General features: G+C 37.7%; 1 protein-coding gene across 1 annotated transcript in view; it reads left to right on the top strand.

The window, feature by feature from the left end:
- The first annotated feature begins 1,507 nt into the window (after positions 1–1,507).
- Positions 1,508–11,345, top strand: part of ptpn23a (protein tyrosine phosphatase, non-receptor type 23, a) — a 29,241-nt gene continuing 19,403 nt past the window's right edge. The window contains exons 1-9 of the mRNA XM_061717547.1: positions 1,508–1,722; positions 5,962–6,036; positions 7,946–8,073; positions 8,553–8,629; positions 9,442–9,491; positions 9,573–9,704; positions 10,622–10,702; positions 10,803–10,934; positions 11,027–11,074. Coding sequence (XP_061573531.1) covers positions 1,639–1,722; positions 5,962–6,036; positions 7,946–8,073; positions 8,553–8,629; positions 9,442–9,491; positions 9,573–9,704; positions 10,622–10,702; positions 10,803–10,934; positions 11,027–11,074 — 807 coding nt within the window. The 5' untranslated portion in view covers positions 1,508–1,638. The remainder of the gene's footprint in view (positions 1,723–5,961; positions 6,037–7,945; positions 8,074–8,552; positions 8,630–9,441; positions 9,492–9,572; positions 9,705–10,621; positions 10,703–10,802; positions 10,935–11,026; positions 11,075–11,345) is intronic.

Below are 11,345 nucleotides of genomic sequence, written 5' to 3'. Positions count from 1 at the left end.
TTATTATAAAAAAACATAATCATCTTTGTCATTATAACGATCATCACAATAACTACATTTCCCAGAAAACACCACAACATGTTTTTGAGGCCACTTTTTTTTTTAAATTGTATATATGTTAATAAGAGCTGTCATTTGTCTATTTACTGTACAGTGAGCAAAAATAACCGAGTCAAATTCCCCCGTCTTGTTTGACCTGACTTGGCCAATAAACCTGATTCTGATTCTGATTAATAACCAATAACAAAAAAAGAGGTCAATAATATTAGAATAGAAAAAAAAGAATAGAAAGCCTTTATTATCATTATACTGGTACAATGAGATTAGGCAGCAGCTCCGTAAAAGTGCACACATGCAAAGACTATGTAAACAAAGACTGTGTAAACAACAAAATGAGAAACAGGAAACATAAATATATATACACTATGAAAATGAGTGAATGAAGGAATAATAATGCACATGAATGAGTGGAAGAATATTGCACTTGAATTGATGGAAGAATATTGCACATAATGGATGAAGAATATTGGACATTATGAGGTAGCTTATTGGTTTAGAACAGAGGTTTTCGACTGGTTTTGTCCCAGGGACCAGCATTATAACCAAGAAGCAACTTGGGGACCACTGCTTTTGGGAATGTCTGTTTTATTTTGCACCTTCATTTTAAATAAAAGTATGGGCCTATATAGGCTATTTGTTAACATCAGTGTATATTTTTATTTGCACCTTTTGCTATAAAAAAACAACAAAAAACAGTCAATGAAAAATTAACAATAGGAAGCCAAGAGGGCTTATAATATTACAAAGTTCACTCTCACTCATTTGACATCATTTGAATACCGCCACGGACCACCAGAGGGCCGCGGACCACCGGTTGACAAACCCTGGTTTAGAAAGTTCACAGCTTTGGGGAAGAAGCTACAGGACTGTCTCAGAAAATTACAATATTGTGATAAAGTTCTTTATTTTCTATAATGCAATTAGAAAAACAAAAATGTCATACATTCTGGATTCATTACACATCAACTGAAATATTGCAAGCTTTTTATTATTTTAATATTGCTGATCATGGCTTACAGCTTAAGAAAACTCAAATATCCTATCTCAAAAAATTTGAATATTCTGGGAATCTTAATCTTAAACTGTAAGCCATAATCAGCAATATTAAAATAATAAAAGGCTTGCAATATTTCAGTTGATTTGTAATGAATCCAGAATGTATGACATTTTTGTTTTTTTAATTGCATTACAGAAAATAAATAACTTTATCACAATATTCTAATTTTCTGAGACAGTTCTGTATATAAGCTATATTCTGATGTTTTTTTATAAGATGAGTAAGGAGAAATATCTTCGGAACATTTTATTGATTTATTTTCAAAACCTTCTTATTATAAGAAAACATCATCATCTTCGTCGTTATAGCGATCATCACAATAACTACATTTCCCAGAAGACACCACGACACGTATTTGAGGCCTACGTCACGTACACTCCCAACTTCCGGTCAAAGTGTAAATGGATACATGACACAGTTGCTTGGAGGAAGGCTAGTACCGTCGGGGGGAAACCTTTTACCGTCCACGGCTTCTTAAACCGCCGCAGTTTCACATTGCGTCGAGCGACGAGGTGGCCGCGATGGAGGCGGTGCCCCGGATGCCGATGATCTGGCTGGACCTGAAGGAGGCTGGGGACTTCCAGTTCAGCCCGGGCGTGAGGCAGGTGAGCCGGGTTAGAGCAGCAACAGGGTCCAAAGTCAACACACATGGGATTATGGACGGCGGGATAAACCAGTGAGGAGCTATAACCTTTCACGCCAAGTCCGAGTTTGTGGGGAAGAGAGAGATATTTCCGTAATGTTGATCTCGCCAGTCCGGATCTGGCAACCCCTTCACCCGCTAGCGGAGATCCGGACCTGGCAACCCGCCTCTCTCCCGACCACCGCCTTTAACGATATCTAGGCTAATAGTTAGGCTTTAAAGCTGAAGTTTCCTCATTATCCCTCAGATAAAGTTGCTCAAATGTGCCCGTGGTGAAGAGGAGTGTAAGATAAAAGGGTTGAAGTGAAACAGCGAGTCTGTCGGCCTCGTCAGGATATCGAGCGAAAACAAAACAGTGATCTCATTGTCACATGTACCTGAGCAGTTTAACACAGGACCAAACTTTACATGAGGAGAGCATTAAACACAGGTTTTTTAATAAGAAGGTCTCGAAAATAAATTAATACAATGTTACAAAGACATATTTTTCCTTTAAATTTACTCATCTTATAAAAACCATCAGAATATTATTGACCTCTTTGTTTTTTGTTATTGGTTATTAATCAGAATCAGAATCAGGTTTATTGGCTAAGTCAGGTCAAACAAGACAGGGACTCCGGTTATTTTCGGTCACTGTACAGTAAATAGACAAATGGCAGCTCTTATTAACATATGCAATTTAAAAAAAGTAAAAGTTAAATTCTAGGTTACTTTTATTTATTTACTCCTTCTCCCTTCTTTTGTTTTTTTTCTTTCTTTGGACTTAATATGTTTACAAAAACTTTACATGAGGCACACATTAAACACGGCTGGCATTCCTGTTTCCTGACTTTTATTGTTATATTAGATGCGTCAGGGAAAGAGAAATTTATATTTGACTCAAAAGAAAGTAGTTGTTCATGAGGCTTTTTTTTAACACTGTAGTGACCATAATTGACATTTTTTCAATTATTACAACAATACAGTTATATCTGTTTAATAAAATAGAAAAAACAAAGAAAAAACACAAGCATAACAGACATAAAGATACAGAGACAAAAACAACAACAACATAAAAAAAACATTACACACAAAACAAAATCAGAATCATCTTTATTGGCCAGGTTCGAACATTGTCCAACAAGGAATTTGACTAGGGGTGGGTTAAAAATATCGATATATCGATATTTTATCGATATGCATGTGTAGGAACGATTATCGATACATAAATCCAAGTATTTTTTCCCCCATTTTATCACCCAGTGCTGCTACCTAAGTCAGTCCTGGGCATTGCTCCATCTACCAACCCCGGGAGGCCCTGCACTGAGCTCAAGTCTCCTCCTTACTTGAGGAGTGAACAGGCCGCTTCTTTTCACCAGGCAGGGTGGGGTTTCTCTGGCCGGACGTGGCACGTGGAAGGATCATGTTATTCCCTTATTGTAACCAGAAATATCGATATCGTATCGTATCGGAAATCGTATCGTCTTGGGGACCTAGTGTATCGGAATCGTATCGTATCGGGAGGTCAGTGATGATACCCAGCTCTAAATTTGACTCCGGTAATTTCGCTCTTTAGGCAGTAAATAAACAAATAAACAAATGTGGTATTTCTTGACATATATACAGATAAACATCCAAGGTGAGGCAGTTTGAGGTAGAGAAAAAAAGACAGCTCTGAATAAAATAACCTATTTACAATTATACAAAACAAATTATACAAAAAATACAAAAAGTGAGAGGTGCAGCAGAGTGAGGCAGACATGATTATTACCGAAGGTGCTTGTTACAGCATGTAACTGATATTGATATTGTCAGCAGTTGCTATTGCTATTATTATTGGACGTGATTGGTTACTCTGAGACTGTTAGTTGTGGGAGATCATCAGAGCAACCGCCTGTGGGAAGAAACTGTCCCTGTGTCTGGAGGTTTGGTGCACAGAAAAAAACAAAACAGAATCCTCCCAACATTATCATTCAACACAATCATCAGTACAGGTCCCAATGGATTACTCCTCATAAAACGCATGAACTGTCCCCAGATTTCTCAAAAGTCATCAGATTTCCCTTTCATGGCATATGTCAATTTCTCTAATGCAAGACAATTTGAGAGTTCTTTGTACCATTGCTTGATGTCTGGTTTGTCTGGGTTCATACTCTTCTTTTTACTGTTTATTTTGAAGTTATTAGGAAATATACCTACAATACACAATTGTGGACAAATAGGAATATCTTCTGAGATAATCTGGGATAAGATACCAAGTACTTCTTTCCAAAACTTTGCGATCTCTGGGCATTGCCATAAGCAGTGACATAATGTACCCCTCTCCACGTTGCACTTTACACATTGGTCCGGTATATTAGGATCAAAACGATTAAGTAGAGAGGGAGTAATATACATTTGCATAAGCCATTTGTATTGTAATAACTTGTATCTGGTATTGATCGTCTGTGTTTGGGCTTTGTAGCAAGTCCTCTCCCAAACTTCAGCACTTTCATGAGGCTTCTTGGTATGTAGTCCATGTTAACACAGTCATCAATATGAGACATAAAAGAAATAACTATATCTATGACTCATAGATTAACTATATCTACTAACAAGAATACATAAAGACTCAAGGATTATGAAAACTGGATGATGGGGGGTTTTCAGTGTTACCAGTCGTAATTGTTTTTATTAATAATATGAGTGTTTAAAGTCATTAAAAGAGAGATCCAGGTTGTCATCTGAATTATATCAGAGGACATGACAAGTTATTACACAATCAAACAAGGTTAATTGAAGTTTAATGGTCAAGCTGTTTACTGTGGCTTGCAATAAAAAGTTATTTGCTGCTTTAACAGCCACCCTTTGGCTTTGTAACTGGATTCTTTCAATATCAATTAAGGCTCGCTGAAATGCTCAGAGCAGGTTTTTGATTTCCCCCGAGGAAAGCAAATGAAGAAAGTAAACCAAAATGGAAAAATAAGGTGCAAAATAAGTTAGAAATAGTCATGGGACTTGGAAATTTATGCCAGTTTAGCTCTTTTTTTGTGGGGAATGGAAACAGTTCCAGGAATTTGCTAAATAATTGTGGCTAGCTCATGTTATTTTGGTCGGATGATTTGAAAATGACTGTTAGAAGTCCCATGACAACACTATGTATTATGAGACACATTTACAGAAGATAAAAGAGAAAGGTTGCACAGTTAGCCTGTTGAATTACAGGACACAAATTTGCATAAAAATACATTATGTTATTAATTGTTGCTTGTTTTTGCCCTCAAAGACACGTCTCACATGTCTGTTTACATGAATTAAAAATCCAGACCATTAGGCTTCTCATGTTACTCCTCCATATCATCTTCATCAAGTGAACTATTTTCCAGCCTCCCAAATCCTTGATTGACTAAGTAAGAGCAGTTTAAAGTTAGGGGTTGAGGTTTATTTATGGCAAACATCTCTGACTGCTTGGTGGCTATACATCTGAACTTTCGCAAGGAGTTAATGGTTAAGCAAGTCCTCTGAGGGAACCTGGAACCTTTGCTTCGGCTTGGCTCATTTAGATACAAGCATTAGTGCCTTGCAAGGGTTAATGTTGGATTTCAAATTCATTTAAAGATTTTAAGATATCACTCGCATTCTAATTTTGAAATTGTTGCAAATTACCAGAGTGTTTTCCCGGTATTCTGAATATAGTTCAGCACATTTTTACACATGGAAGTTAAAACTAGACGACGTCTGTCTTGTTGCTGTGTCGTTGTGTCTTTCCAGTAGCCTTATTAACTCCTCCTGCTACCATGATTTCATTAATAAAGACATACAGTTATTCATCACACCCTGATAGAAAGTGCCGTGTCATTAACATACTTGATGACAAGCTGATGACGAGCATTGATTAGAATCAGGGGTATTGATGCTAGGAGACATCTAAAACACACAGGACCGCTGCTCTCTAGGACCAGGGTTGCTTATCCCTGTTATAGAAGATGGTTGTGATGGTGAAAATCTGCCAAAGTGTCACTAGGAAAAAGCCTTGAAGAGAGTCTGAACTCGAAGCTTTTGGTAAACACTAAAGATTAGTATTATTACTCATTGGATGAATTATTTTAAGTACTATCCTCGTGTTTTACATAATGTAACTGACTGTGTTGCTAAAACCAAAGCACTGCAATTAATAATTTACAGTAAGTCTGTCTTTGAACGCTGCACATCTTCTTACTTCTTACTGTTACTTTCACTCTAGTTCATCCTGAAAAACTATGGGGAGAATCCGGACAACTACAACGAACAGCTGAAGAAACTTGAGAGTCTCCGGCAGGTCAGTACTGTTTGAAACGTCACCAGTGCAGAATTATTTTGTCATTGTATTCAACGCAGTGTTTTATATATATATATATTTTTTAAACTACTGTTGTATCTTCTGAAACTTTTTGCCATCTCTTGTTGAACAAAGTCAGTAAGGCAGCGATTGTTCCGCGGTTTGTTCATTTGCATGAATGACAGTTTATTTCACTGTCTTTTGTGATCAAATGTTTTAATTTATTTTTCATGATTTTCTTATCAACGGTGGCATCCACAATGATGTTAAACAAGCATTAACACATATTCTCAGCCCCTTCCAAACCCACCCCTTGGACCTAAGCATTCGATGGGAAAAAAAAAACAAAAAAAGATAATGAAGAAAAACAGATACTACGAGGATAATAGAACAAAGGACAAAATAAAACAAAGGCAAAACATAATAATATAAAAAATTGGACAAGGATAGCTGCAACAAGGTCGTCTATGGCAATTTTAAATACATCTTTCAAGTTTGGCCTTAATTTGATCTGCTGCCATAAACCAAAATAAAATATTTAGTTGTTTTGCATTATGGATTCGGGCTGTAGATATTTCCAGGTAGATAATTTCAAGGAAGGTCAGATACCAATGGGAGATGTTAAGCGTGTGTGGTGGTTTCTATCTTACTGCTATTATCTTTTTTGCTGCTGTTAGGCCAGCAAGCAAATTTAGTTTTTGACATAGTGAAGTATTGATTGTTGATAAATTATATAAAATAAGTGTTTGAGGGTTTATTGGAATATTCTGTACTGTTATCGAGGATAATGCAGTTGCAATCTGTTGCCAGAAATTTGCAACAGGTTGGCATTCCCAGACCATGTGCGTGAAGGTTCCTGGTTTATTCTGAAAGCATAGTGTACATAAAGAGCTAGCCAGGATCTGGAAGACAGGATCTGGAATGAGGCCGATTGTGACAAGCAGCGAAAAATTAAACTCAAAACTCAAAGCTTCCACAAACATAACCAAGCCGAAATGTTGGATCTGAAATGAATCGTTGGGATTCTGTATTACTTTGCCCGTTTTTCTGTTGGTTTGTTTTTATCTCATCATTTAGGAGAATTGATAGGTGAGATGTTGATGGTGTCTAAACATGTTGGTTAAAGCCTTTTTGAGTTTTTTTTGCTCACGTTCATCAACTTACCTGCTAAATGGTAATTTTGGGATGAAATTCAATCTTTATTTTCCTTTACACCTGGACAGAGTTTATCAAGTCCAGAACTCTGGGATGAAATCAAGTAAAGCTCCTTGTTTGGTCATTTGTGCACCATTTTTCTTTAAAGTTTTACATGAGGTTCATTTGTTTCTAACTTGTCATCCATTATTGCTCTTGCCAAGTTAAAAACAAAGTCAAAATTGACCCTTGTGAAAAAAAAAAGAAGAAAATCTTTGAAAAATTAATCAAATCAGCTGGCTTGCTACTACTGATACTACTGTCATTTAGCAAATGCTTTTATCCAAAAGTGACTTACATCTGAGAGAACAACACAAGCAAGAATTCACTTAAAAGTGGGAAAGCATGGATAAGTGCTGGTCAGACTGCCGAGAGTCCAGTTGGACACAAGCGTTCCCATCCCACCCAACACAACAGTCCCTTTATACAAGAAAACAACGTCTTAAAAGATGCCATCACACGGTCATCTTGTCATAAGTGCATGCAGCTTTCTTAGTGCTGAGTCATGCAAAGATCTGGACGAATCTTCTAACTCATTCTGATGAGCAGAGCAGTTAACTAGATGCAGAAATGCTCATTAGAGAGTCTTTAGAGTCTTTAGCTTGCATGGATCCTGCAGATCGGTTGCACACGTGTCTCTGCTGAGATGGTCTTTTTGTAAAGTTCAAGGACAGCTGATGCTGTGCAACAAAAAGCCATTGTTTCTGCTTTCCAGGGCGCAGTGAATGTTACGAGAGATTTCGAGGGATGCAGCACTCTGAGGAAATACTTCGGACAGCTGCATTACCTCCAGAGCAGAGTTCCCATGGGAGCAGGCCAGGAGGCCGCAGTGCCAATCTCATGGTAATAACACACGGAAATACACAGAAGCAAATCTGCCGCTTTAGTTGTTGGTGCCTTTTCTAACACTAATAGTTTATTAGTGTTAGAAAACATTGCCTGATTATTACTTGACTTGTTAATTTCCAGCGTCCATTGACAAAACAGTGTATTGTACAGTCTCTGTTGAAGTTAATTTCATAGATGCATTGCAACATATTGGATTATGTGACATGTTTGTTCTGATTGGATTGTCATAGAATTGGCAAAACACTGCACCTTTTATTTTCTTAAATAATCTTCTGTTAAGCATCTTTTAAAAAACCTTTCAGTGATATTTTTCTCACACATTTAGTAAGTGCTCTCTGTTGAAAGAAAGTTAGCTTGAACACCAGTGTTCAGTGCTTCATTAAGCTTTATTTCTTAAAAAAAAATCAGATAAATGATACTGTTTACACAGCGGATATTCCTTTTATTAATAAACTCCTCTAAATTTTGATCAGGACCGAAATTTTCTCTGGAAAAACAGTCACCCATGATGATATCAGCTATGAGCAGGCCTGCATCCTCTACAACCTCGGTAAGTAACGACACTTAAACAGACACTGGCGTCTGAACACAGAAGGGTCAAACGTTTGTACTAATATAAACAAATATTTCAACCATTTCAAACACAGTAGTGTCATTTTTTTTTTTTCTTTCTTAAACCAGCTTGAGGCAGTTTTAAACCTTAACGGATGTCCAACATTTCAAATGATCAGTGTGGTTATGTTTTGATGTTATATTTGTACTACACTCATATATTTGTGCTTGTGCTTTTCTAGCATGAATTTTACATTTCTAGATTTCATTGCCATGTTTAAATGAAAGTTATTGATTTGTTTTTAAGAAGTCAGATCAGGCTACTGATCCATCACCGACCTGATGCTGTTTATCATTATACTCTATTGTAAATTAAAAGAGCAGTAAAGACAACAATTCAATTCAGTTTTATTTATATAGCATCTATTACAACAGAAAATGACTGTAGGTGCTTTCCAGAGACCCAGAACATGACCCCCGATCAATTACTACATAAACACTGGCAGGTAAAAACTCCCCTAGTGGGAGAAAAACCTTAAGCCAAACAGTGACAAGGAAAAAACTCCCCGTTATTGGATTCTAAGTTTTACAGGGAGCCAATGGAGTGAGGCTAACTGGACAGACGTGGTCTCTTTTTGTGACCATTTCAATGTAATCTCTAAAATGATAAACCTGTCCTACAGCAGTCTACTTCCTGTACTGTGCATTATCATATTACACCAAACTGCAGAGATGTAATGAGAAGCAGAGAGAACAGGGACTTCCTGTTATGTTAGGATCTCTTCAAACGTATGTGTTGATGCTCTGCAGGGGCCCTGCACTCCATGCTGGGAGCCATGGACAACAGGGTGTCTGAGGAGGTAACGGCACGAACGCACGCTCCGGCAGAGGAATAGTTCACGTGTTTGCACACCGTCCCGCTGACTCTGCTCTGTTTCCAGGGGATGAAGGTGTCGTGCACACACTTCCAGTGCTCGGCAGGGGCTTTCTCCTACCTGAGGGACCATTTCAGCCACAACTTCAGCGTAGACATGAGCCACCAGATTCTTAACCTCAACATCAACCTCATGCTGGTAGGTCACACACGTGCACACCAGGGCTGGGAACTCGGCTGCCACAGCACCAGGGGGATTTCAAAAGCTTTTTTATTTTACTGTTTTCCTGCCTAGCGTCTATTAACTGCAATTAGAAAAAAATAAAATCATTAAAGTTTCAAGCAAATTGAGATGTTTTTAATTGAAATAAAACTTACTTTTAGTGCCATTTGTAGTCTAAAAATGTATATCCCTTTTTTTGGGGGCATTTCTATATAGTATAATCATCCCCCCCCAATTTTTGCTGTCTTCAGGCCCCTAACTGTCTTCATGGCAGCTTTCCCGGATGATTTTCCAAACATGGACGTGACACTTGGATAACTTGTGGTCTTTAGTTGCTCCCAAATTCAGTTTTGCATTCTGAAGTGTTCTGGTATCACGCTGAAAAGAACTTCCTCTGCTCAGTCTCAGTGGCAGGACTGACCAATGCCAAATTTTATTTATTTGTTAGTAAAAGTTTTGCTTCCTTATCCGTTTCCCGCAAAGCCATTTTTACATAAGAATAGAAAGAGAGAAAATGAAAGTGACATTTCTTGGTGGTGGTGTAAAACATTTTTTTTATTATTGTTTATTGGTTTCATTTGCACGCTCAAGAATTTAGTATTTTTTTTCTCCACATGTTTCTATTGTAATCATTTAGAGAAAAGTCTGCGTGAAACAAATCAACTCTGTTAACAATCTCCATTGCCAAAAATTGCTTGGTTATTATTTATTGCATTAATATTTTTTTATGTACCCACCACAAGGGCTTTTACATGGAGGATGCAAACACCCACGTTACACAAAATAGCCTTTATTTGGTGGGGGGGCAGGGGCTCCTGTCAAATATGGGTTATTTTTTAATGTTAAAGATGCACACGCACTCAAAAACCTTTTCGTCACCTTCTATCTTTCAGGGCCAGGCTCAGGAGTGTCTTCTGGAGAAGTCCATGTTGGACAACAGGAAGAGCTTTCTGGTTGCGCGCATCAGTGCCCAGGTAGCCTTTTAGTAGTTTTATATTACTTATTAAAGTTAATCCTAGTAATCAAAAATAATAAAAACAAATCAGTGTTAACAGTGTGGTTCGTTTCCTGCAGGTGGTAGATTACTACAAAGATGCCTGCAGAGCTCTGGAGAATTCTGAAACAGCCTCCATGCTGGGAAAGATCCAGAAAGACTGGAAAAAACTGGTTCAGATGAAGATTTATTACTTTGCTTCTATCGCACATGTAAGTATGTAAAGCGGGACAGTTATAAACGTCATACATGATCATCTTAGCCCTTTGCTTCAGTCTTGTGTTTGTTTCTTTGTCCTCAACAGCTTCATATGGGCAAACAAGCAGAGGAGCAGCAGAAGTACGGAGAACGGGTATTTGTTTGTTCTTTTTCCCCGTCACCTGTCAGTGTTGTTGATCTGATCAGTGCAGTCAGAATTTGATGGATTGTTGCTGACAGGAGTAAACAGTCCTTGAATCTGTGAGGACTTGTTAAGCCTGCGGTATGCTCTACGTAGCTCTGCTCTATTCTAGTACTTCACTGATTTCATAAAGGTTTTGCTGTTCTCACTGTAAATAACATCACAAAAAAACAATGTCACAACTACGTCAACGAACCAAAGAGAAATAAGAATCAAAGCACTC

This window comes from Cololabis saira, chromosome 3 (genome assembly GCF_033807715.1).
Source record: "Cololabis saira isolate AMF1-May2022 chromosome 3, fColSai1.1, whole genome shotgun sequence".
In the NCBI taxonomy this organism is placed as follows: Eukaryota; Metazoa; Chordata; class Actinopteri; order Beloniformes; family Belonidae; genus Cololabis; species Cololabis saira.
Note: the sequence above shows the minus strand (reverse complement) of the source record. Positions and strands in the feature narration are given on the sequence as shown.